At 34.2% G+C, this 25246-nt stretch overlaps 3 protein-coding genes and 1 long non-coding RNA gene across 5 annotated transcripts; 2 read left to right on the top strand and 2 right to left on the bottom strand.

Moving 5' to 3' along the window:
- The first annotated feature begins 4797 nt into the window (after nt 1-4797).
- Nucleotides 4798-7465, top strand: LOC104732711 (zinc finger CCCH domain-containing protein 59). Of its 2 annotated transcripts, XM_010452291.2 has the most exons (7): nt 4800-4930; nt 5545-6211; nt 6305-6406; nt 6509-6661; nt 6751-6930; nt 7015-7115; nt 7209-7465. In XM_010452291.2, the coding sequence occupies exons 2-7, from the start codon at nt 5546-5548 to the stop codon at nt 7342-7344; spliced, it is 1338 nt and encodes a 445-aa protein (XP_010450593.2). In that variant the 5' UTR covers nt 4800-4930; nt 5545; the 3' UTR covers nt 7345-7465. The 2 variants fall into 2 exon arrangements, with proteins under 2 accessions (XP_010450592.2, XP_010450593.2); XM_010452290.2 differs by having other exon boundaries at nt 4798-6211.
- Nucleotides 7466-7557: 92 nt separating this feature from the next.
- Nucleotides 7558-11777, bottom strand: LOC104732709 (chloride channel protein CLC-a). Its single transcript, XM_087476710.1, has 6 exons — nt 10993-11777; nt 10078-10278; nt 9803-9980; nt 9185-9717; nt 7976-9107; nt 7558-7878 (listed from the first exon to the last, which is right to left on the bottom strand). The coding sequence occupies exons 1-6, from the start codon at nt 11169-11171 to the stop codon at nt 7774-7776; spliced, it is 2328 nt and encodes a 775-aa protein (XP_087332836.1). The 5' UTR covers nt 11172-11777; the 3' UTR covers nt 7558-7773.
- A 3758-nt stretch (nt 11778-15535) lies between these two features.
- Nucleotides 15536-16219, top strand: LOC147933292 (uncharacterized). The gene is made up of 2 exons (XR_015574064.1): nt 15536-15642; nt 15888-16219. It is a non-coding gene; the product is annotated as an uncharacterized LOC147933292 (long non-coding RNA).
- Nucleotides 16220-18631: 2412 nt separating this feature from the next.
- On the bottom strand, nt 18632-23371 carry LOC147933291 (uncharacterized). Its single transcript, XM_087477382.1, has 5 exons — nt 23135-23371; nt 21309-23018; nt 19409-19543; nt 19100-19313; nt 18632-18846 (listed from the first exon to the last, which is right to left on the bottom strand). The coding sequence occupies exons 1-5, from the start codon at nt 23369-23371 to the stop codon at nt 18632-18634; spliced, it is 2511 nt and encodes an 836-aa protein (XP_087333508.1).
- Nucleotides 23372-25246: the final 1875 nt, after the last annotated feature.

Genomic DNA, 25246 nt, shown 5'->3' with positions numbered 1-25246 from the left:
AAATGATCTACACCTTTAAATAGTAACAATAATTTGTGAGAATTATTGGAACTATTTACTTCAATTTTGTTAGTATACAAAGTAGTGAGTATATCCCCTATATATTAATAGAGGAACATTTTGGCAAAAATGCTGAGGTGTCAGCATTATAGAGCTCATGACATTCTTTTTTTTATTTGTCATTAGTTTTTAAAAATATTTACATTTATTTACCATTGTATTTTTCCAAAAATACAATTAACACCCATAATTAAATTTTTATATTATCTTTCTAAATTAATTATATCCTTTAATTATATATTCATAAAATCTTTAAAATAAATTTTAAGAACCCTTTGTTCATATGATATAATAATAGAAGATTGATATTATAATAACTCTCACGGGTTAAATTTTAATTATTATACAAAATTTTTTATAGATATATACTACACAATAGAATTTTAAAATATTTCAATTACCCATAAATATAATAGATTTTGTAAATAAAAATTACAGTAAAAACATTAAATAAATATTTACCGCACTATGTGCAGGTTGTTGCCTAGTTTGTTATACCTATACTGTTACTTCTCTGTAGCTATTTACTCCAAAAATAATTAGTAACTAGTTACTACAAATTAAGTTACTAATCATAATAGTAGGTATATTTGTTACAACAATGTCCTTACTTAAGTGTAACTAATTACCTCAAAATAAATTAGTAAAATATGTTTACAATCATATATATAAAAGTAGAGTTTCAGTCTCTCCTTATTGGTCCACTTGGCAATGCAATTTTAACAAAAAAAAAATTATATTAAAACACAAATTTAAAACAATTAATTTTCACATTTAACTCACATAATATAAAACTGAAATCTTTATAGCTTCTCCCTATAAATTATGCATTAACTTTATTTCTCCACTAAGTTGTATTAATCAATTGTATTAAAACAAAACAATAAATTAGAATTGTAACTCTCATTTTTTCTAAATATAATTTTTCATCATTTCTCTTCCTATAAATACTCATTATCTTATTCTCTTAGTCTATCACTATTTCATTCTCTCATCTTCTTCCACTACTCTCAAATCTCTTTTTTTGTTTTGTTTTGTATTTTTTTGTTATTGTTATTGTATGGGTTATAAAAAATCAAATCAAATATCATTGTAAAAGCTTAGTTTTAGAGTTTGTATGATATGTATATCTTATATATTTATTTTAATCTTTTAAAATGTTTATCTCCATTTTCTATTTTATATTAACATCTTATAAGTCATTATTTTCATACTTCCTTACAATATTCACCACACAATAAGATCATAAAGTTGAAATGATCCATATGTAATTATCTATTATGTCTCTGGTTATCTCACATATTCATGTATCATTTTTAATAATTTATAAAGATCAATATAATATTTAAAGATCAATATAATTATCTATTTATCCATTTATAAAGACTATTTTGTTTTGTGATCCAATTGTTAAATCTGCAGAGATCAATATAATATATATATATATATATATATATATATATATATATATATTTATGATTTGAGGTTTTTGAAAACAAAAGGAACATAATTAAACAATTGGTTTTTTGTGTCTTTAATCAAAATAAAAAATGATCCAAAAAACAAAACATATTCAACTGGAACTTAAATATAAAAATAAAATATAATTTTAAAAAATATCATTTCACTAAATTCTTTAAAGATGAAACCATTAGTATGAAATCTAGCACTATAAATTAAAATTGATGAGTGAAAACCAAAAAAATATAAGTTATCCTTGGATTTTAAAAATTATTGAGGTTGAAGAATTCATATAATTTTATAAGAAAACTAATTTAGTTTGTCACTTAAAAGGTAATATTTTTTATTTTGAAATATTATGTGTAAGTGTTGAGTTTATATCAACAAACAACCAAATCATGTGAATTTTGATTCAGCCACTTGGTATTCCTTTTATTTTAGGTTATAAAAAATTAAAATATTTATTTATAATTAAAGACATGTAACTCCATTTAACTCAAATGTAACTCCTATCCAATAATTGTACATTAATTCATTCCTCCTACTAACTTATTATCTTTCAAGAGAAATTATTTTTGGTTAAATTTTAATATTTTTTATTTATTTTGGTTGGCTAAACTTATATTCATATTTTGGTTGGCTAAATTAATATATTTCTCATGTAAAATTATTGTTTATAATATATTTCTCATTTCAAAGTTTAAAGCAATATATCATATATATATATATAAGTAAGGTTCTGGTCTCTCCTTATTGGTTGATTTTCATTTAATGTTTTCTAATTTTTTTTTATTTGCTTTCTAATTGCTTTAAATAATATTTAAGATCCAATAAACACAATACATTTAACTCACACATTAAAATAAAATTATAACTGAAAATAAAATAAATTATGCATTAATCATATTCTACCACTCAATTCTATTCAAACACAATAAATTACTATTGTAACTCCATAGTTCTAAATGTAACTTCCATCATTTCTTATCATATAAATAAGCATTCTCTCAATCTATCATTCTCTCATACTGACATTCTTTTACTATCTCATTTTCACATTCTCTCATTCTCTTCTACAATTCCTCAAATCATTTTTCATTTTTTTTTGTTATTTTTGATTTCTTATTTTTGTTGTATGGGTTGTAAAAAAAATGAAATATCATTGTAAATTGTTAATGCTAAATTTTAATTTTAGAGACTACATGATATATATTTTACATTGTTCTTATTTTAAAAGATTTATCTCCTTTATCTAATTTGGATTATTATCTTATAAGTAATCATTCTCTCTTCCTCTCCCACCAATATCAAATGTTGTTATATCTCATATGTGTTGTAAGAGTTTGATTCTATATTTTAATTTAGAAAGTATTATATATATAGATATTACATTGTTCTATTTTTTAAAGATTCATCTCCATTATCTAATTTGGATTACCATCTTATAGTAAACATTCTCTCCTCCTCTCCTACCAATATCAAATGTTGTTATATCTCATATGTGTTGTAACTTGTAAGAGTTTGATTCTATATTTTAATGTAGAAAGTATTATATATATTTAACATTGTTTTCAATTTTTATTTTATTTATATAAAAAAAATATTTCTTTTATATTTCTTGCCTTTCTAATCTATTTATATTTATTTTTTAAATTTGCATAGTTAAATTTAAATTCACATATGTTGGTTTTAACAAAACAATCAACTTTCTTTGAGAATTAGATGTTCCTATTCATTTTTAAACGATCAATGTGTAACATATAAGTATTTTGTCTTGCAATCACAAGTTCCATTTCCATTGCTTAACTCCATGGTTAAACTATAATATATGTTGTCCTATTTGTAGGAATAACAACATACTTATTTAATTTATTTAAAAGAGCAGATGATTAAACGAAATAAACATTTCTCCAAATTGTATAATTCAATCAGTGAGTGTACTTATTACTTTGAAAAACTTTTACATTGAAGTTCATAAAATCATATAAGAAAACTAAAATGCTATATCACTTCAAATTTGGAAGGAAACACTTGGTATTCCTTTTTAAAAAAGTCAAGACACATATAAAAATTTATTAATATTTAACTCACTTTAAAGACATTAAAGGTCATTTAACTCAAAAATAACTTCTATCCAATAATTTCATACATTCCTCCCACAAATAAATATATATATATATATATATATATATGTTCAAGATTGTATTTAGATATTACATAATTTTTTAGTTAGCTAAATTTATAGTCACATATATACAATATATATACATAAGAATTTATATTCCTTATTAACACCATAATTCGACCCATTATTTGCTTAACTCAATATTGGTTTCAAAGCCAACTAAAGAAAAACAGAAACGATCTTATTGATATTAGATCAAAACATGGGCATACAAACATAATCACTTACACGGAAGATATTTTAAAAAAATAACTTATTATTACAACATCAACGTATGAAGGGTTTACATAAGCAGTTAATTAGAAAATCTATAATACAATAAATGTATTGGAAACAATATCAGTCAATGATAAGATTGGATCCTCAAAAGCAAGAAACAACATCTTCATAATTCATAAAAAGTAAACGCCACAATTATACACATCTGAGCGAAATTGTATAAACATATAGTGTATAAATAAAAGTGACGGCAAAGCCCGTATATGCCTAACTAAAACGAAATAATACAAAAGAGAAAACGAAAAAGACCAAAAAAAAAAACAAGAAAGTGCCAACTACACCACAACCCACGCGTTGCGTGGGGAAGCACCTAGTTGTCACAAAAGTATAGTTGCTTATCAGTGGCTACTTCTCACAAACTATTTTTTGTATCTAATGGTGTCACTAATTATAACAAATTACTACAATTTTGCTACTATACTTTTAATTAATTTTTTTTGTAACTAATTAGTAACAAATCGTCGCAATAAATAGCTACAAAAAAATTATGTGATAAATACCGAAGCTATATCCTCCCATCTTTGTAGTGGATATAGTAATTCAAAGTTTTCAGGTTCTTTCAATTTGACCATTTATATCATCCTTTAACTTTGGAAGAAAAGGAGAAAAAAAAACCTGAACATTTTAAAATTAATCTTAGGGTTTGCGACCACCTAATGATAGGCTGGTAACTTAAAACAAAACATTAAATGGACCAACAATGATGGGCCTAAGTTAAGCCCAATAATAAAGTATGGTGTAACCTCCACCGCTCATCCAGCATCTACAATTCTATAAATACACCATTCACCTGCGGCAACCCTACTGTTCGATTTCATTCTCGACTCGTTACCTTTTTTTTGACCTAAGCCTCCGTCTCAAAATTTACTTTTTTTTCTTCGCTCTCTCCGATCGAGTTGCAAAGCGCTCTTGCCCTAATCGAAGATCTCTCCAGATTCTACTCAGGTTTGCTTCTATTTCGACTACGCGATTATGATGATGTCTTCTTCGTGCTTTCTCTTTGGGTTGGGTTTCTCCGTCTTCTCGATCCTCCTTTTCGCATCGACACCCAGAATTTTAGGGTTTCCACCGATGAGGATGAGGGAAAGCTAGGGTTCGGATGATGGATCCGAGTTTTTCTTCTTATTGTACATTCTTCGGAAGCTAGATCGCTCTTCTTGGGGATTTTTCGTTGTTGTATGTTATTAGGGTTTGATACTTTTGTTCGTGATGATTTTCCTACTTCTATTGGAAACTCGATGATCGATCGTTCTTCGACTATGGCTTTGTTTGGAATTGAGGAGATCTTTCGTTTTTAGTGGTATTTAGGTTTAGAGTTCTGAATGGTGTGATTGAAATTAGATATTTAGTTGGCTTTTTTTCTGTGGACGTGGTGCTCTATGATACCTGGATTGAATTTGGGGTTACAGTCAGAGGATTGGTGCTTTTGATTATCTTCAGAGACTCCTTGCTTCTGGACTTGTTACCCTTACAATTTATGTATGGATCATCATGGATGAAGCAACAGTGCTCGACTCTGTGGTTCAGTCTTCTAAAGTTGGTATTTTCTCAATGTTTAGTATGAATTACGAGGCGCCTAGGAGATACTCACAGGGAAGGACTTTTGGAGTCAAGAGACAGCAGGATTTCGCAGCAGATGTAGTTTCCAGAAGACCTTACGCTCCATATGACAATACAATGAGGAAAAGTCCAAATAAGGTGTCGAGGAATCTGGTTTGGACCTCTAAAGAGTACAAATCTCCAGAGGGCAACAGGCCAAGGAAGTATGAAGCCAATGGGTCAACAAAGCCACCTGTTTTAGGCAAAGGATGTTCTGTTGTGCCAAATCAGCCGAGAAAGAATGCGACGTATGGGCCAAGAAGCTCACCTATTTCAGACACCAGAGGTCCGGTGTCGAGAGCTCACAGCAGTCCCAAGAAGAGTGTATGCAAGTATTGGAAAGCTGGAAACTGCAAGAGGGGTGAGCAGTGCCAGTTCTTACACTCTTGGTCTTGTTTCCCTGGTTTGGCCATGGTAGCTGCTCTTGAAGGACACAAGAAGGATATAAAGGGGATCGCCCTCCCTGAGGGTTCAGATAAACTCTTTTCAGTCAGTAGCGATGGTACATTGCGAATTTGGGACTGCCATACTGGTCAGTGTGTACATACCATAAACCTCCAGGCAGAAGCAGGATCTCTAATCAGTGAAGGCCCATGGGTTTTCCTTGGCTTGCAAAACGCTGTAAAGGTTAGCTTAAGCCGTCTCTTGACTCAAAATATGCTTTCTACTTAATTCTATGTTGGTTGTGGTGTTAACGTTTTTGTTTATACAATCCTGCAGGCTTTTAATGTTCAAACCAGTAAAGATTTGCATCTTGACGGGGCGGTTGGTCAGTTGCATGCAATGACTGTTGCAAATGGGATGCTCTTTGCTGGAACAAGTGTAAGCATTATAACGTGTTCTCTATCTCTGTATACATGTGTTAGTCCTCCGCTTCTTTGATGATTCTAAATTAAGTTCTTTTTCGCTATTTTGGAATTGCAGTCTGGCAGTATATCAGTCTGGAAAGCTACCGACTCTGAGTCTGATCCTTTCAAATACATCACATCTCTCGAGGGACATCACAGTGGTGAAGTCACTTGTTTTGTTGTTGGAGGTCAACTACTATACTCTGGTTCTGTCGATAAAACAATAAAGGTAAGAATCTGACTGCTACTAATTGATTTCAGCTTTAATCTTATTTCGAATGAACATTATAATCAATTCTGTTTCCTGTGATTCGCCAGGTGTGGGATCTTAACACCCTGCAATGTATAACGACCCTGAAACAACATACTGACACTGTCACGTCACTCTTATGTTGGGACAAGTGTCTGATATCGTCTTCCTTGGATGGGACCATTAAAGTTTGGGCTTGTTCTGAAAATGATGTTTTCAAAGTTACTCATACACGCAGACAAGAACAGGTAAAGATTTGTTTACACTTACGCCATTTTTCATAAAAACAACACTTGGTTTTAACAAAAAGCATATCTGATTGTTTGAAACAGAGTGCTGTTCATGCTCTTTGTGGGATGCACGATGCAGAGGCCAAACCGATCATTTTCTGCTCTTACCAAAATGGAACAGTTGGCATCAGCGACCTACCATCGTAAGTGAAGCTTAACAATCTACAATTGTATTGTACTCTAATCTTTAATCAACTTATCACTAATATTTTCTGTATCTCTTGGGTTATACACAGTTTTGAAGAAAGAGGAAAGATGTTCTCTACGCACACGATCAGCACGCTCACAGTTGGTCCTGGAGGATTGTTATTCAGTGGAGACAAGGGTGGGAATTTGCGTGTATGGAGCTTAGCTGCTGGCCCAAAAGTTTAGTCATTTTTGACAATTGAATTATGATTTAATTTGTACATAGATTGGTGGTTGATAAGAGTTAAAAAGAGAGTTCTCGTTTGTAATGACTCAAAATTAAATTTTACTAAATTTAATTTCAAAATCCTTGCTTTAATGTAATATCTTCAAATTCACACCCCTCAGAATCTGATGAGAACCAAACTCAAAACATGTAACCACTCTCAAGCTTCAAAGTTTTGTTCTGTATTCAATTTGTTTTTATTCTTCTTTTGAACTGATAATGTGGGGAAAAAAATAGAGATTTACAAGTAGAAAACACAAATCTACGAAATAAATAGTATAATTTGTTTTTTTGGTCTTGAAGAAAGAATGCAAGCAAAACTGGACAGAATAAATATCAACTAAGAATGTGGAAAGAAACACAAATCACACAAACCAATGAGTGAACCTTCATTGAAGTTTTCCACTTTTGTGTTTATCCAAGTGCGGGAATGCTTGTAGAATGTTATACGCCCTTAGATCTTGCCTTGTTAGGATCCCTATCACAGGTGACATCTGCAAAAAACACGAGACATATTGATCAAACACAGGAAAAGGTTTAGTATAGTGTTCTTCGAATCTTGAATCAAGAGAGTGAAAAAAGAAAACTTACCCCTGAAGCTTGAATCTTGGGAACAATCAACAAATGTCTGAGACCAACTGACCGGAACAGTACCAAAGCCTTAGCCACTGACATACTCTGCACCACTGTGTAAGGTGTAGTGTTGGTCAAAGGATGAAGATCAACATACAATTGCATCTCTGAGCTTGTGATTGCCACATCGTCGAAATTATCTTCTCTCTCAGCTAACTCAACTGCTGTGAACTTTTCCCTTACTTCCCACTCTTCTGTTCTCCTTTTCTCATTCAAGAACCATCTCTTTTTCAAAACTTTAACAAGATGAGCTCTTAGGATCAGACCATGGAGCTCTGCACCAGTGGCTTGATCTGCTCCATCCAAGACCGGGAATGCGTTATGCGTTGTGTTCCTGAGAACATCGACTATATTCGCAACCTTTTCAACTCCGTTAAGTGTTACAACCGGAGGCTTAGCGTCATTAAGCTCACCTACAGTGAGGTTCCTCATCCAGGGCTCTGGATTTGCTTCCAAGAAAGGTAAGCCCTTTAGATGGAGAATGATCTCGTAAATACTCAGGTTGAAGCTGTCTCCAACTGTTTTAGCTATCAAGAGCACAAACATTGTAATGGGTAACAAAAGAAGGTTGTTGGTGAGTTCCAGAAATATAACACAGAGTGAAACAGTCATTCTCATTGAACCAGCCATGAGTGAAGCTGCACCAAGAACCGCGTAGAGACCCTGATCTATCTTTGTGTAAGATCCCATTGCTGTGCCTAGCATCCGACCGTATGCAGAACCCATGAGAATAATCGGTAGGAAGAGACCGGACGGTGTCGCTATACCGAATGTGATAAGCCCCAAAATGCAGTAGAGGCCAAAGAAGATCCAGAGAGAAACCATACCAAACTCATTAGGAGTGTTTGAAGAGAAAATGTTTCTGACTGCATCATCATTGGTTGTGAGAAACAGAGTAGACAGATCGTTGTAATAACCATTTGGACAATTGAACTGCTTGAAGTTTCCTGATCTTCCGTTTGTTGGACATGTCTCATCTATTGATGGATCACAAGGCTTGCACTCCGCTAAGAAAGGAAGACCGTACAAGCAAATCGATGTGAATAGAGACACCGCAAGACTTAGAAGCACCTTGTGAATCTTACCCTTCCTACACACAAACGTTGACCAAACAATGTTAAGTAAAGACACAAATCTTGAATGTTTTCACTGATCATTAACACTTACTGATTGATGAGATTGTAAAGCCGGAGGACTTTATGAAGAAGATGATTGTACAAGCTTCCAAGAATGCCACCAAAGACTCCAATCAATGTGACCGGGATTATATCCACTGCGTGGTACCTAACCTCTACATGACTCACATCAAACATAATGAGTCCTCCTGATCCGAAAAGTCCACATTTCCCGGAGTTGCAAATCTCAATGAACGCTCTCAATACAACCACCACAACGGCTGTACTGAAGAATGTCCTCCACAAGAGAGCGCTTCTCCACCACGTAGCGACTTCCTCAAGTGCGAATAGCACTCCTCCTACTGGTGACCTGAAAGCTGCACACACTCCGGAGGCAGATCCACAGGTAATGAGGTCTCTTCGATCTCTATCGTTGTTGAAGTAACGTAGCCATCTCCATTTGATTCTGTGGTTATCTGGACCACCTTGACCAAGCAAAGAAGCTATGCAACTTCCAATATGAACCAATGGCCCTTCTTTACCAAGATCAAGTCCAGCTGCAACTGCTCCAATACTTCCAACAATCTAATCCAAAAACCGCAAAATCCATCAGCCAAATGAAAGATCTCACATTAACTTCGCGGGAACTGAGAAGGTTTAAGAAACAAACCTTAACCATCATGGTGGTAAAACCAAACATATTGGGAGTGTCAATGCCATTAAGATAAGCTTTGATCTCAGGAATCCCGGGACCAGCTGCCGTAGGAGCAAAGACAACAACAAGTACTGTTGCCACCAAAGTCAGACCCAAATTCGCCCCCGTAAAGACCATCAGACCTGTCCAAAACCTATTTTAAACATAGACTTAGCACACAAGGTAACTCAACTTCTTGATTTTTTTTTGTTCTTTTTTTTTTTCAAGATTTTGGCTTATGTGTCAATTACCTATCTTGAGCGATATAGTAGCCGACGGCGAGAAGTTTGTAACCGGCGATGTTTTCGACGGCGAGGTTGATGAGAGTAGCGATGAGACCAGTGAAGAGACCGACAAGACAAGCTAATGTCCATTTTAGAAATATGTATTGAAAGACTTGAGCCTTTGATCTGCTTCTCCAGTCATGCTTGAACAGATCATTCTCGTTTATTCTGCAGTTAAAAAATTCCTACTGAATTATGCACTAATGCATATGTCTCCATCACTGAAGATTTACTTTCAAGTTTTTATAAATATGAAGATTATCTGAAAACAGAGTAAAGATTAAAACTTTATTGAAAGAGATTGAGACCAAGACGTATCATACTACCAATAAAGAAAAGGTAACCCAATTTTCTTGATATTGTTCAAGATTTGGATGATGATTGCTTGCGGCAAATTGAAAATGTGAGAGAAAAATTGAACAGTTCATATGTCTCCATCACACTAATTTTTTCATTCAATTTTTGTTCTGAAAATAAGAACAAAGATTTTAAAACTTAATGAAAAAAAGATTTGCCACGAATCCATTCAATTTTATTTATTTTCTTAAACGAAAATCACCTGAAAATAGAGTAATATTTAAACTTTATATAAAGAGATTAATATAAAGAGATTAAAATCAAGAATAATTTTTTTTTCAAAATAAAGATTTATCTGAAAACAGAGTAAAATATCATAATTTTCTGGAAAGAGATTGAGACAAAAAAAAAAAAGTCTATCAAAAATATTATTTAAAAGTGACAAAAATGATCTGAAAACAGAGTTATATTGAAACTATATAGAAAAAAAAAGAAAATCAAGAATACATCCATTTATTTATAAAGAAAAAATAAGTGGAATATATTTGTTCTGATATCAAGATCTGAAAGAAAAAGAAGACATACTCGTAATCTAAACTCTCGATGTGTGAAACCTTGGCACCGACCAAAGCAAGAGGAGTTGAAGAAAGTGTTCTATGTCTCTTAAGGAGAGGTTGGTTCAAAGTGTTGTTCTCTGGATCTACTTCTTCTTCTTCTCCATTGTAATTACTATTACTAATCTGCAAGTTTCCATCTTCATCCATCGATAACTCAAGAGACAATAGGACCACTCAAGAAAGAAAGAACAAAAGAAAGAAGAATAACAAAAGCAGGTTTTTGTTAGGTCTTCAAGAGCGTTTGGTTTGGATTTCTCTGCGAGTTTTTGTCGTTTCTTCTAGATGAAGAAGCACTTTTATGAAGCTTTATAGATCTCTCTCTACATATAGTCACATACATACATGCATGCATCAATCAATATACACCATTGTATGTATGGTTTGTATAAAACATCACATTTAATATAAATTTTATTTGGAGTCACAGTGGGTGGATGGGTACCATATGCGTTTCTCACTAAAGATAAGACAATCATTGGCCTATATAATATTGCCTACTCACATAAAATATATAACCAAACAAAAAAAAAGGTAAATTACGGCATGATATGTGGCGATTAAAGGTTCATATTATCATATATATGTGTGTAGGATAGGAATCTACTATTCTCTAGCTTCGTCTTTCAACCAGAATACATTATATAATTTTGAAATCGATTAGCTATAAAGTATAATTCTGTATACCACCCTATATTTGTTTATTTATTCCAAAAGTATAGTCCATTTTGTTATGCGTAGAGACTACTAGAAATCAACTTTTTCTCTAGCTATAAGCCTATATATAACTATACTAAATTTTTACTCGTTTTTATCTATTTATAATACAGAAAAAAATAATTTGTGATTTTTACGTAAGTTGAACAAGAACGAAAGAAAATAAAATAATTCTACTGCATTAATCTATTCTTATAAATCTTATCCACTAAAGGATACTATCCATTTTGTGTGTGTGTGTGTAGAAATTGACTATTATCCCATGGCTATTATCTAGCTATTATTAATACTCAATTTTCTATTTTCCTCAATATACAAATCATAAATCGATTTGTGATTTCGACGTAAAGTTGAAAGAAGGAAGGAATTCTAGTTTCTTATATAACACTGTACTAAATTGTTTGTTTGTATCCACTATTTATTAAAATATATATATACACTATTAGGTGAATTAAGAGTTTTGTGGCAGATCATAAAATGGTTTACGTGGATAGTTCCAAAATCTTTGGGCGCGTCGTTTTTCACTTTACCATTTCTTACATTTCACCCTTTTACATTCTTTTTGTAGAAAAAGTAACAGTACTAGAAAGTAAAGTATTGTGCATAATAACAGTTTTAATAGACATCATCAGTGATTATGACATTTTTTTCCTAGATAACACTTTTTACACTAATTATGACAGTTTTATCCTTAAAAATATATGTACACAATCATATTATATGTACATATACACATATCACAACAAACTTTATAAATGTATCATATATGTATAGCAAAAAAATCAACCAAAAACCAAATTCGAAAACCATTTAATTAGAAAATTACAAATATTCATATCATAGATTTAAAAAGTGTATTTTGACCCCAAAAAAAAAGCTTTAAAAACTGTCAAAAATCAAAAATGCATGTAGAAGTCCAAATACTAATTTTCCAAATTTCTCTAACATAAGTTAATTAATTTACCAAATATATCATCAATCATTTAAAAGTAAAAAGTTTTAACAAATTTTCATGAAGTTCTTGCACAGACCAACGCTCCCATACTTTTCCTTTTTGGATCGACATAGACGGTTGCATGTGGATCTCCAAGGCATCATTAGACAAATCTTTTTCTGTTTTCATTTATAAATTAATGATATTCAAACTATATCGTCCATAAATAATCATAGAATACTCTACAATTTGCACTAGAGGACATAAACAATATTTTGTTTCGGTTGCTTGTGTACACATGGATATGGTAGATCAAAAACAAGAAATCGACACTCTTCTTTTATTTCCAATTCATTTATTTTTCATTAAATTTATAATATTACACAATACCCTAAATAAGTAGCTTCTCTTTTTTTCTTGTCCCATGTAATATCATCCGTTTTAATTTAAATGTCGCTTAAAACTTTTTCATTCACTTTGAAAATATGAAGAAAATAAATAAATTACCAATTGGAAAATAAGATGTCGTAATAATTTGTGTTTCTTCTAATTCATAAACTTAGTTATCCATAAATCAGCCATTTGGTTGCGTACAGACCAAGTAACCACAACATCTTCTGTTAAACTGGTGACTTGTGTCAAGCGACAACTCAGCCATTATTTGACAGATCAGCAGAAACCTTTGTGACCAATAACCTTTAAACACGTTAAACTAATCACACTCGTTCGATCATCTCAAAGATCCAACGTTCAGAATAATTCTGAATAATTCTGACCCTTGAGGTAATCTAACAGCCACTTTTACAATTAATTTCCTTGTACGAATATTTTATCTCTAATCAATTTATTCTCCACGCACGTGATTTAAATATGAAATTCGGGCCCCAAACGTCAAATTGAGCCAACCAAATAATGTGTTGTACATAAGTTTGGTCAGGAATGGGGCCAATGCAGAAAGAAGCTACACACGTGCCATCTGCGAAAACCATGTGATCCATATGTAGAGTCCCTATTTGACGACGATCTTGTGATCAGATCTAATCCCAACTGGCTGGTCTCATGAATGAGACACGTATCTAGTCAAGGTTCATGTGAGTTTTTGTTTTTTGCTTTTTATTCATTTTTTGGTTTCTTTCCCTCATGATTGACATGATAAAAGGAAAAGATTACTGATCACAACACAAACAGTTAAACACACTTATAATTACAAGCAGAAGTTACATATAGTGTATAAATTTTGTTTAATTATAAGGTAATATATATACAAACCAAACAGCAACACGTAGAAATCGGAAATATGGTAAGAGCTCTCGCAAGATTAATTTTCGTATTACCGGCAACTGAAAGATATACATATATACTCTCTCTATAGTTGTATAAATGATGATTTTATATAATTTTTCTTGTATTAGAAAATTTGATTTTTTTTTGTAAATTTTTATCAATTAATACTAGAAAATTGTAAACTTCAATCATTAATCAAGAATATAAAATTTTGATGAATTACAAATAATTAATAGTTATGAAAATATATTATTATAAAGAAATAATTCATATATAGCTAAACATTAAATATATATATTTTTAATTTATGTGAACTTCCTAGAAAATCGTCTTTTCTAATACAAATGGAGTATACATTTTGGACAAACAGAGATGCATCCATATATTCATGATAAATGTTGAATGAACCAATTGCACAAGCAGTTAGAGATACATTAAATACACACACAAAACATTATCATGTGCAATGGATTTGTTTATGGAACGATCCGCCCATCTTTAACCAATGGTCCAATACGCATGTTTCTATTCCAAAATCTGCTAGGTTGGATTGTTAGTCAACGTGATAAATTTTGTAAAGTTTAATCTATGCGAAAGCGTAACAACATACCAAATTCATGATTTCCAACACTTATTATATTTATAACAAATTAGAAGTCTCTTCACGATGAATTTGAATAATGCGGTATTAAAATAATTAGATATCGAGATGTGCATATTTCCTTTTGAGTATGAAGTTAGGCAAAGATATTAATTGACGATAATATTGTTTTAAAACTGGGGAAAAAAAAAGAGATGGTAATATTGAACACGGCGTCGACTCACCGCCTATGGCCGACCAGATACGTACACTCTTGACATGTTTGTTATGTAATTCCTCGACTTGGGGGATGGGGTGATAGTGACCAAAAGATTTAAAAACAAATTAATATTATTTTTCAGGAATTAACATGAACTAGAGAAACATTGGCGATAAGATTTATTTAAGGATTAGGTAGGTTTAGTTGATCAGAATATGCAAGAGAATGACCAGTTTTTTTAGTCTTCGGGTCATACCCAATATTTATTTTTCAAATGTTCCTTTTGTATACCAATAATATTATCTATATATACATTTTTTAAGTACATTTTGGGTTATATCCTTTTAGTTTTGCTTATTAAAATTTTTATTTACAAAATTTATCCCTACATATTTACAAAAAATCAAGAAATAAAATATGGAAAATCAAATTCAATTACACTAACAAACATACATAAAATATCGACAAATCAATTATTTCCTAAATTATCTCTACGCATTTAATTTATAATTTCCTAAAACAATTTTTATTTTTATAAAATCTTTACATTTAACATCATATTTATAAAATATCTCTACAACATCTTTCTATTTTCCTTTTACAAAACTGATTTCAAAAATTACTTCAATTGTTGATTTTAAAAATATATTATATTAATAATAATTAACTAATTTTATCTTCTACACTAACAATAATAACTCTCTAGAGATTTCAATTGATTTTAAAATAGGAAAATATTTAATCAAAAACTTATATTTGGTATGTTAAAATTGTTGTTATATAAAAATAAAAGAAACAATATTATCTTTTCCAAAAACTTAAATTGCTGGACACATTTCCTCTCCCTATAAATAAAGAGAAGTAAGTGTCAAAGACTTTCACGATGGTATGTTCTCTCTTCCTCTTTTTTTTTTTTTTTTTTTTTTTTTTTTTTTTTTGTATAATTGTAAATGCATATAAATAAAGTTTGATTATTGTGATATTGCTACTAAATTTCCTGGAATAGATGCAGATATTAGTTTCAAATGGAAGATAATGATGATTACTTCACAAAAATAATATTCTTTTAAAACTTTTTTTTCTAAATTAAAAAGTTGAAAAACTAACATTAATTAAAATTTAATTTTGCAGATGAACAATAATAATGAAATAAAAATTTGTACACATATTTTCTCCAGAAAGCAATATCGGTGAACTTTTATGTAGTGTCTCCAAAATGTGTTTATGCTTATTGGAAGCTTGATTTCGCCATCGAGTAGCAATCACCACTATCACAATAGTGATAATAATCTTCATGTATATTTTTGTCATTTTTACTAAATACTCTTTAATTATTTTTATTAATGTTATCAATTCTAATATTTGATTTCATGATGTCATATGCTTTTATGTATTTCATAATGCCATATATTCTTATGTATTGTTATTTAACATCCAAAAGTAATATTGGTTTTGCTATAACTTTTAATCATACTTCTTAATTCAAATTAATGTTGAAAAAGAAAATAGCATTTGTATTTCCTTTAAAATTGATGTGTAATTAAATCATTGTACCTTATTATTTAAATTTTTTTAAAAATTGATCCTTATTACTTAAGTTTTATTATAAACATATTTTTACATCTATTAAGTTTTCTTTTTTTCTTTTCCAACCATACATTAATAAACTAAAAGAGAACTCCCAAATTGGTTGCCCAAACCGGAGGAAAATAGTTTACAAAAGAAATTTCGGAAACTAAAGATCTTGAAGAACGCGCTAGACAATCTGCCCTTGCATTTGACTCTCGTGGGATCCAGTGCAGGGTGAATGAAGGAAAGGATGATCTTATCAAAGAAAACTCCTCCAGCAGGTTCGAAAAAGCGGGCCAGTCATCGGGCTTCTGCACCATCGCGAGCAATTCTGCACAATCCGTTTCAAAAACTTGACAATCCACCCCTGCTGCCAACAGAGACTCCATAGCCCAGATCAGAGCTTGAAACTCTGTGTGTAAGGGAGTAAGACTTCATCTATGGATCCGGGCTCCTAGAAGCGTCAAATCATCACCATTGCAAAACCACCACCCCAAACCCTGGAGAGCATCCGAACTTTTCTATGACCCGTCAATCTGACATCGGGGAGAAGGCTCTCTGTCTTCCAAAAAATCCTGAGGATTGTGATAATTTATCATTAGTCGCCTGAGTTAAAATATCCACCGGCTCTGCCTCTGTTCCCTGGAAAACCTTTTTATTCCTATCTTTCCAGACTGACCAAATTATCCAGGGAAGACGAGAAATGATATTAGAAATCCCCGACTGTGATGCCGCCGCCAATATATAAAATCTAAATTCGCATAGATAGAAGCATATGGAAAACCTTTCGGATCTAGCGATATAGGAGACAACTCCCAAATACTTCGCGAGCGCGGACACTCAAAAAGAGCATGATTGATGGACTCTGTCGCCGAAGCACACCGTTTACACAAGGTATTACATCGGACACCCCGATGTGCAAACCGTTCCAATACAGGGAGAGTACCAGAAACAATCTGCCAGAAAAAATGTTGAACCTTCGAGGGAACCTCAAGTTTCCACACTTGAGCTCGAAGAGCCACACACGTGGGTCCATATTCAACTTCCTCAATTAACTCTTGAGCTAACCGATAGCCTGATTTCACCGAATACTTACCTGACTTAGTAAAATGCCATACTAATCGATCTGGTCTATAAAATTTACTGATCGCTATACTCCGAATAATCGGTATATCCACCGGATCAAAAAACTCCTCTAGTATGGGTAAATGCCAATCCTTTGTAGTTGGATTAATTAGATGATTAACCATCAAGCTCGGGAGCAACAATCGACCTCGACCATTAGCAGGTCTTGGGTGAATATCTGGTAATCACGGATCACGCCAAACCGAGATTGAACAACCAGAGCCTACCACCCATCTCGCGCCTTGTTCCACCAGTTCCTTAGTTGAATTGATACTTCTCCATCCAAAAGAAGGATTATATGGTTTTTTTGCCATAAGAGGATGCTTATTCCGAAAATATCTACCTCTCATTACCCGAGCCATTAAGGAAGTCGGATAATGAATCAGACGCCAAAACTGTTTCGCCAACATAGCATCATTAAATTGATCCAGAGCTCGGAAACCTAGACCCCCTTCACTCTTATCTTTACACATTTTATCCCAAGCAACCCAATGCATACCACGGGCCTTATCATTCGACTTCCACCAGAAGGTAGAGATAGCACTCGTTAGTTTGGATGTCAGTTCCTGCGGTAGTTTATAACACGACATAACATGGGTAGGAAGTGCTATCGCCACCGACTTAATCATAATCTCCTTGCCCCCTTCGATAAATACTTCGCAGACCAACCATTTACGCGATCATCCATTCGATCCTTAGCATAGCTAAAAACCTTAGTTTTCGAACCCTGGAGGCTTTCAGGAATACCCAAATACGAACCCATGCCGCCCTCTTTAGAGATACCAATAACCGATTTTAAGTGAGATCTTACATCAGATGGGACCTTTTTACCAAACATAATAGAAGATTTCTCCAAATTAACCTCTTGTCCTGAGGCTTTACCATAATCACCTATTATTTCCATTCCCTTCCAACACTCAGTTGCCTCTTCTTTGCAAAAAAACAGACTATCATCACCAAATAACAAATGCGAGATAGTAGGACTATCCCGGGCAATTGAGATACCCGTTAGTTTCTTATCCGTTCCGCCTTTTTAATGTTTGCTATCAAAATCTCAATGCAAAGAATAAACAAATACGGTGACAAGGGATCCCCCTGACGTAAACCCCTTTGTGGGAGAATAGAACCCCTAGGCTGACCATTCAATAAAACTTGATATGACACATAAGATACAAACCACATTATCCACGAAATCCACTTAATGGCAAATCCCAATTTAACCAAAACCGCCTCCAAAAATCCCATTCAACTCGATCATAAGCCTTACTCATATCCGTCTTGAATGCCAGAAACTCCGTCTGACACTGTCGGTTAGTATTTAACCCATGGAACATCTCCTGAGCAAAGAGAATATTATCTGTAGTTAAGCGACCAGAGACAAAGGCTGACTGTGTTTCTGAGACCAGGAGAGGCAAAACCGTCTTAACCGAAAGCACAATACTTTTGAAATAATTTTGTAGCTCACATTACAAAGACTGGTTGGTCTAAATTCTGCCATCCGCTGCGGTCTATCAACTTTAGGAATAAGGCAGATATTAGTCTCATTTAAACGAGGGTCAAAACGATCCGTTCGAAAAAATCTTGAACCAAGGCCACCAAGTCCCCTTTCAAAGAAGACCAAAACTGTTGAATAAACAAAGCTGTCATACCCTCAAGTCCTGGTGTCTTCTCCGGATGCATCGCAAACAGAGCCTTACGGACTTCTGCTTCAGAAATATTCCTCGTAAGATCTCTGTTCATACTATCCGTAATCAGTGGATTAATCTCTTGAATCATCTCTGAAATACCACTACCAGCCGACTTCTTAAAAAGATCCTCAAAGTACTTAGTAGCAATATGCTCCATACCCGAAGGCGATTCGTTCTAGACATTATCAATGTCAAATAAGCCAACAATCTTATTCCTTACCCGCCTCTGTTTAGTGGAGGCATGAAAATATTTAGTATTTTTATCCCAACCCTTAGCCAGAACTTCCTACTTTTTTGTTGCCAGTATATTTCCTCATCATGATACGCCTCCTTTAATTTCCTCTCAATACCCCGAATTTCTTCCTGTGAAATCGAATCATCCATTTTTGCCTCGTGCAGAGCCACCTTCAAGGAAGAAATGAGCGAGGGACCAGAACTTATATTGTTCTTCCGCCACCAAAAAATCGAGTTCCTACAATTCCTTATCTTATCCACAAAACCAGGAATCCGGAAATTTCTTGTACGATTCCACCCGGACTCAATCGCACCTACGATACCCTCCTTACCCAACCAACGTTTGTCAAAACAAAATTGTCTAAGCCATCGCCTATCCATCTTCAGACAGGTTGTCAAAATTAGACAATGATCAGAACCAATCATCTCCAAGTATTCTACCTTCGAATTCGGGTAAAACCCATGCCAATCCTCATTACCCAACCAATCATCTATTAAGTTTTTATACGTGGGTTTACATAAATTTACAAAATAAAGTTATTTTTCTATTTTTAAAAAATAACACATCTTTAAAAATAATTTAAGTAAGAAAGAAATTACCATTCAAATAACAGCTTTAAAAAAAAACAAAAGATTATATAGATTATACTCTACACTATAAGGCTTCTTCAACAAGCCCGAAAATATTTTCTCAAAATTAATCCCATTATTTAGTTTTCTAAAGGAATTACTGAATATTATTTCAATATTAGATAATATTTTATAGAAAAAACGTTTGACGCTGAAATCTTTGATTTGTTTAAGATTTTGGAAAAAATATTGAAAATTTAAATATTCAAAATATTAATAAACTTTATAAAAGAAAATTTATATTCTAGCCGATGTGATAGAGCAAGTTTGAGTTTACATTAACATGATTTTTTTTTACGGGTTTGTCTACACAAAATATTTTAGTGTAAAATACAACAAGTTAAACGAAAGATGTTATGCCATCATCATTTCATTATTTTGAATATTAGATTATCTTAAACAGTCAAAATATAGTTATACAATCTTAAAATTAACAATCAAAATACATCTATATAATCTCAAACACTAAACAAAATACAGAAAATTGATAAATATAAAAAACTTAAAATTTAAAAATTTTTGTTTAAAAAATTGTCCCACGGTGTATCTTGGGTTAAAATATAGTTAATTAATTGATAATGCACGATAATAGTGTGTTGAAAACTTGACCATATATTAATGGCAGTGACAATATTGTAAATATATGCAATCAGTCAGACTGTAATAAAAAAATTATTGGTGAATTTGCTAAATAATCAAATGGTAGAGGTTTGTTTGTAGAAATTATATGGTGGCAAAAGTTTAAATAATTGAAAATGAGGTTTTACGCATAATTGATAATAAAAATATAATTTTCAATAGCATGCTATTAAAACATGCACAAATTTCACATTATTTTCTTCAAACATATGTATACACTACCCACTTAGTCATGATTTTGCCATCTTCTCACCTTTTTAAACAATCATCCCACGCACATATATATGATCGTTTCAAAAGAAATTTGGAAATATAAAGAACTAACTTTATATAAGTCATCTGATTTTATTTTTTAGAATGACATGACTAATATAATGTTTCAAGAAAATGTACAATATTTTTAATATATAGTTGTAACACCAAATTGTAATAACTTCGCTTACTTGGTTTCAAGAACTCTTTTGGGAGGGAATTAGAGTCTTTGTTAATTCAAATTTTTAAGGGATGATTTATGTTATATACTATATTTTTTTTTTTTGAATTTAATGTTAAATTATATTCAAAGAAAAAATAAATGGTTTTACAACTTGTGCAACTTTTGCTGAAAAAACATTTAACTTAGAAAACTACTTAAAAACTACCCTTAACAGCGAGATTGTAGCCAAACCATAAAAGCCTCATCATATCTTCGATTCCCCAATTGGCCTATTGCAAGGAGCTGGTCTCGAACTTGCCATTCAATCCACTCAATGATGGTTAAAACTGGCGTCGGTGCAGTGTCATGCCGCCGCCCATTCCTTTCCCTCCAAATTGCATAAGTAGTAGTTTGGAACACATAACGGATAAGGAAATCCTCGACCAGAGGAAGTTGAGGGTTTGAGATGTGAGCAATGAGAGTAGACCAAACATTCGTGTACTGCGTTTTAAGCAGACCCTTTGCAAGTGCCAACCACACAGCAGAAGCAAAATCACATGCGAAAAACAAATGGTCTCTGGTTTCCATGGTGAGTTGCCAAAAAATGCAAGCGCCCGCAGCCACCCCATTCCACGCAACCTGACGAGCACCGGTTGCTAATCGATCAAGAACCGCCAACCACACACAGAAAGAGAACTTTGGAGTAGCATGACCAAACCAAACTCCTCGGTGCCACGAAACCACATTAGATGTGGTGCGAACATGGTTCCAAGTATCCCGAGTGATGAACTTGGGACGAAACACATCATTCTTACCACGCCAGAGTACTCTGTCCGGTCTCTGCTGACTTTGTTGCCTGGACAACTGCAGAGCATCCTCAATTGCATTTAGGTTGTCAGAACGGTGTCGTCGTCGACGTCGACGTTGAGCCCACACCTCCGCCAGGGAGCTCTGCCATAGTATCCCAAGTTCAAGAACACCTCGATCACCTACAACCTCCGAGAGCGTTTCCATACCAGACCAATTATCGAACCAGAACGAGGTTTGCTCACCATTGCCTACTTCAACCGTACAAAAAGGTTTAGTCATATCCGTGTACTTTAGGAGCTTAGTCCAGATCCAAGAACCTAAGGTCACTGACCAGAACGACGCCTCCTTCAACAGATTTGAGTGAGCCCATTTCACCCGTAAAGAGTCACCATGAGAGACCAAATGCCAGATCAACTTTAAACAGCAAACGGTATTAGCTTCTTGTAGTGATCGCAACCCAAGACCACCCTCACTCCGTGGTCTACAAACAACCTCCCAAGCGACCTTCGCCTTGCGAGTGTTCATCTCTGGCCCGGACCAAATAAAAGGTGAACACATATAGTTGACCTCCGCAATACATTTCCTAGGCAAGCGATAAGCCGCCATCCAAAAATCACACACACTCCAAAGAACTGAGGATATCAGGTTAAACCGACCCGCAAATGAGAGATGGTGAACCGTCAATGAGCCAATTTTCTGTCTAATCTGTTCCAGCAACGGAAAACAGTCGGCATTGGTAAGGCTCTTAGTGACTAAGGGGAGGCCTAAGTAGCAAACCGGGAGAGAACCAATAGTGAATGGGAACCGAGCAGAATCAGGGAGAGGTGTTGCATTGCCTGCCACATAGAGTGTTGACTTTTCCATGCTGATAGATAGACTAGACATCTTGGCAAACTTAGTAAAAACGCCTATGATACCCTCAATGGATCGTACTTTACCATCAGAAAGAACCATTAGGTCATCTGCGAAACTAAGGTGAGTAAGACCGAGATTGTGGCACTGAGGATGAATCCCAAACAACCTCTCACCAGCCGCCTTATCAAGAATCTTGGAGAGGACATCCATACATATTACAAATAAATATGATGACAGAGCACAACCCTGACAAAGCCCCCAAGAGCTCCTAAAAAACCCCGCAAGCTCACCATTAACCTGAACCGAGAACGAGGCAGTGGTAACACAGAGCATAATCCAGTGAATGAACATAGGGTGAAACTACATTGCAGAGAGGACTTTAGAGAGGAAGGACCACTGGACAGAATCAACACCTTAGAAATATCGATCTTGATAGCACAACGTCCAAAGAGGGAGTTCTTATGGTAGTTCTTGATCACTTCAGTAGCAAGAAGCACATTTTCGATCAACAAACGATCCTTCACAAAAGCAGACTGATTCGTAGAGACAAACTTAGGCAACACCCTATTAAATCTATTAGCAATGATCTTTGAGATCACTTTGTAGATCCAATTACAACATGAAATGGGTCGATAATATTTCATCTCCATGGCAGAAACTTTCTTGGGGATCAAAGCAAGGATTGTGGAGTTAATTCCTTTCGGCAAAAATCCTTTGGCAAAAAAGATTGCACTGCTAAGACAAATTCAGCACCCAAAATCTCCCAAGGGGTCTTGAAAAACTCCTAGGTGAATCCATCAGGCCCAGGCGACTTGTCATTTGGCATGGAAAACAAAACCTGCTTGATTTCCTCTCCTGAGACAACTCGAGTTAGAACTTGTTGATCAGCAATAGAGCAACAAAATGGCAACAGTAACTCAAGCTCCGCAACCGTAGAACCCTCAAAACCCGGCGGAATAAGCTGCATAAACTCTTGAAAATGTCTCTCTGCCTCAATCTTAATATCTTCATCCCTTACAACCACTCGACCATCAGGGCAATGTATCTCTTTGGTAGTGTTCTGCGCTTTCCGAACTGTAGCCGCTCTGTGAAAAGCTTTGTTGTTCTTATCACCTACTTTCAACCAATGCAACTTTGACTTCTGCTTAAGAAATTTCTCCTCCAACCCAGCCAGTAAATCCCACCGAGTGTAAGCTGCATTCTCCTCTTCCATCGCTTGAGAGGATGGATTAGTCAATTTGGCATTTTGTTTTTAACATAGGACCTCTAAAGCCTTCTTCGTCTTTAAAACCAAATTACCAAGGCGACGCTTTGTCAAAAGAACGTATGTCTGGCTTCAAACCTTTAAGCTTCTTCGAAAACCGGACTAGTGTGGAAGTTGACAAGAACAGAGGGGGGGGGGGGTGTCCTGCCAGTACGAACCAACTAACGGTTTAAACTCCTCCATTTCAGTCATCAAATTAACAAACTTAAAAGGTTTGCGCCTTGGACCAATATTATCACCATCGCCCTTCAACATGATGCGACAGTGCAAGTGATCAGAGCAACCCCCAGCTGCCAAGACATTATAAGCTTGCGGATACACCCTCTCCCAATCTGAATTCACCAGCACACGATCAAGTTTCTTAAGTATTAAATCATTGTCTCGCTTATACACCAGGTAAAAAGCGGACCATGAGAGGCCATGTCCGAGAGAGAACATTGATTAAATACGGCTTGGAAATCCCTCATGCCTCCTGTTAGCATCGGATTGACATCAAATTGTGAGTGTTCCTACATATCCAAAGTTTCATTAAAATCACCAAAGAGGATTTATGGCTTATTCCGAAAAATAGGCAAGTCATGATGATCCTTAAGCTCTTGCCATAGCACTTTACGAGCCTTGGCTGTGTTTAAACCATAAACAAAAGAGCAAAAAAACTCCTCTGATTGATCATCAAGCTTCACTGAGCATGTTATCAACTGCTCAATTTTGTAGAAAGGTTCCATCCTCACACTGTCCTTCCATTGGACCCAGATGCGTCCCCGATGACTATACTCATAATTTGTTTGAACAGACCAACCGGGAAACAAATGACTTCCCAACCATAAAGCCTTCTTTTCCCAAACTCGAGTTTCAAGCAAACATCCAAACTGAAACTTATTTTCCTCCACCCACTGCTTTATTACGTAATGTTTTGAGGATCTATTTAAACCACAGACATTCCAGCAGAACCCTGGCATTAATGTTTGAATTGAGACTTCTTACTCTGATCTCTAGGAGGATCCCTAGCAAAAGGAGCAGGAAGGTTTGAGCCTTGTTTATTCGCAGAGGAACATCCAATTGGGAACCTCGTTTAGCAGGTTGGCGTATAATGAAATTGTTACCCTCTGAACAAGTCATTATAGGTACCTCACCTGCAGCCTCATCCGGAGCCGTCTCAGATTCGTCCAACATCTTTGTTTCCTCTCCCAGAACAGAGTATGAATTCTTGAAAAGGGAGGCATCACCAACAATAGGCGCCTCTCGCCGTTTCCCCGGACTG

This window comes from Camelina sativa, chromosome 12 (genome assembly GCF_030686135.1).
Source record: "Camelina sativa cultivar CO46 ecotype springtype chromosome 12, ASM3068613v1".
In the NCBI taxonomy this organism is placed as follows: domain Eukaryota; kingdom Viridiplantae; phylum Streptophyta; class Magnoliopsida; order Brassicales; family Brassicaceae; genus Camelina; species Camelina sativa.
The sequence above is the reverse complement of the archived record's forward strand: the minus strand, read 5'-3'. Positions and strand labels throughout refer to the sequence as shown.

Coding starts and splice junctions, on each gene's coding strand:
- LOC104732711 (XM_010452290.2), top strand. CDS start 5,477: ATGGATGAAGCAACAGTGCTCGACTCTGTGGTTCAGTCTTCTAAAGTT. Junction 6,407..6,508: donor TGCTCTTTGCTGGAACAAGT/GTAAGCATTATA, acceptor TTGGAATTGCAG/TCTGGCAGTATATCAGTCTG. Junction 6,931..7,014: donor ATACACGCAGACAAGAACAG/GTAAAGATTTGT, acceptor TGTTTGAAACAG/AGTGCTGTTCATGCTCTTTG.
- LOC104732709 (XM_087476710.1), bottom strand. CDS start 11,171: ATGGATGAAGATGGAAACTTGCAGATTAGTAATAGTAATTACAATGGA. Junction 10,279..10,992: donor ATCGAGAGTTTAGATTACGA/GTATGTCTTCTT, acceptor TTTTAACTGCAG/AATAAACGAGAATGATCTGT. Junction 7,879..7,975: donor CCAAGATTCAAGCTTCAGGG/GTAAGTTTTCTT, acceptor TGTTTTTTGCAG/ATGTCACCTGTGATAGGGAT.
- LOC147933291 (XM_087477382.1), bottom strand. CDS start 23,371: ATGGAGATGAAATATTATCGACCCATTTCATGTTGTAATTGGATCTAC. Junction 19,544..21,308: donor GATATGATGAGGCTTTTATG/GTTTGGCTACAA, acceptor TCTTCCTTGAAG/GTGGCTCTGCACGAGGCAAA. Junction 18,847..19,099: donor GAAGACACCAGGACTTGAGG/GTATGACAGCTT, acceptor TCCTGGTCTCAG/AAACACAGTCAGCCTTTGTC.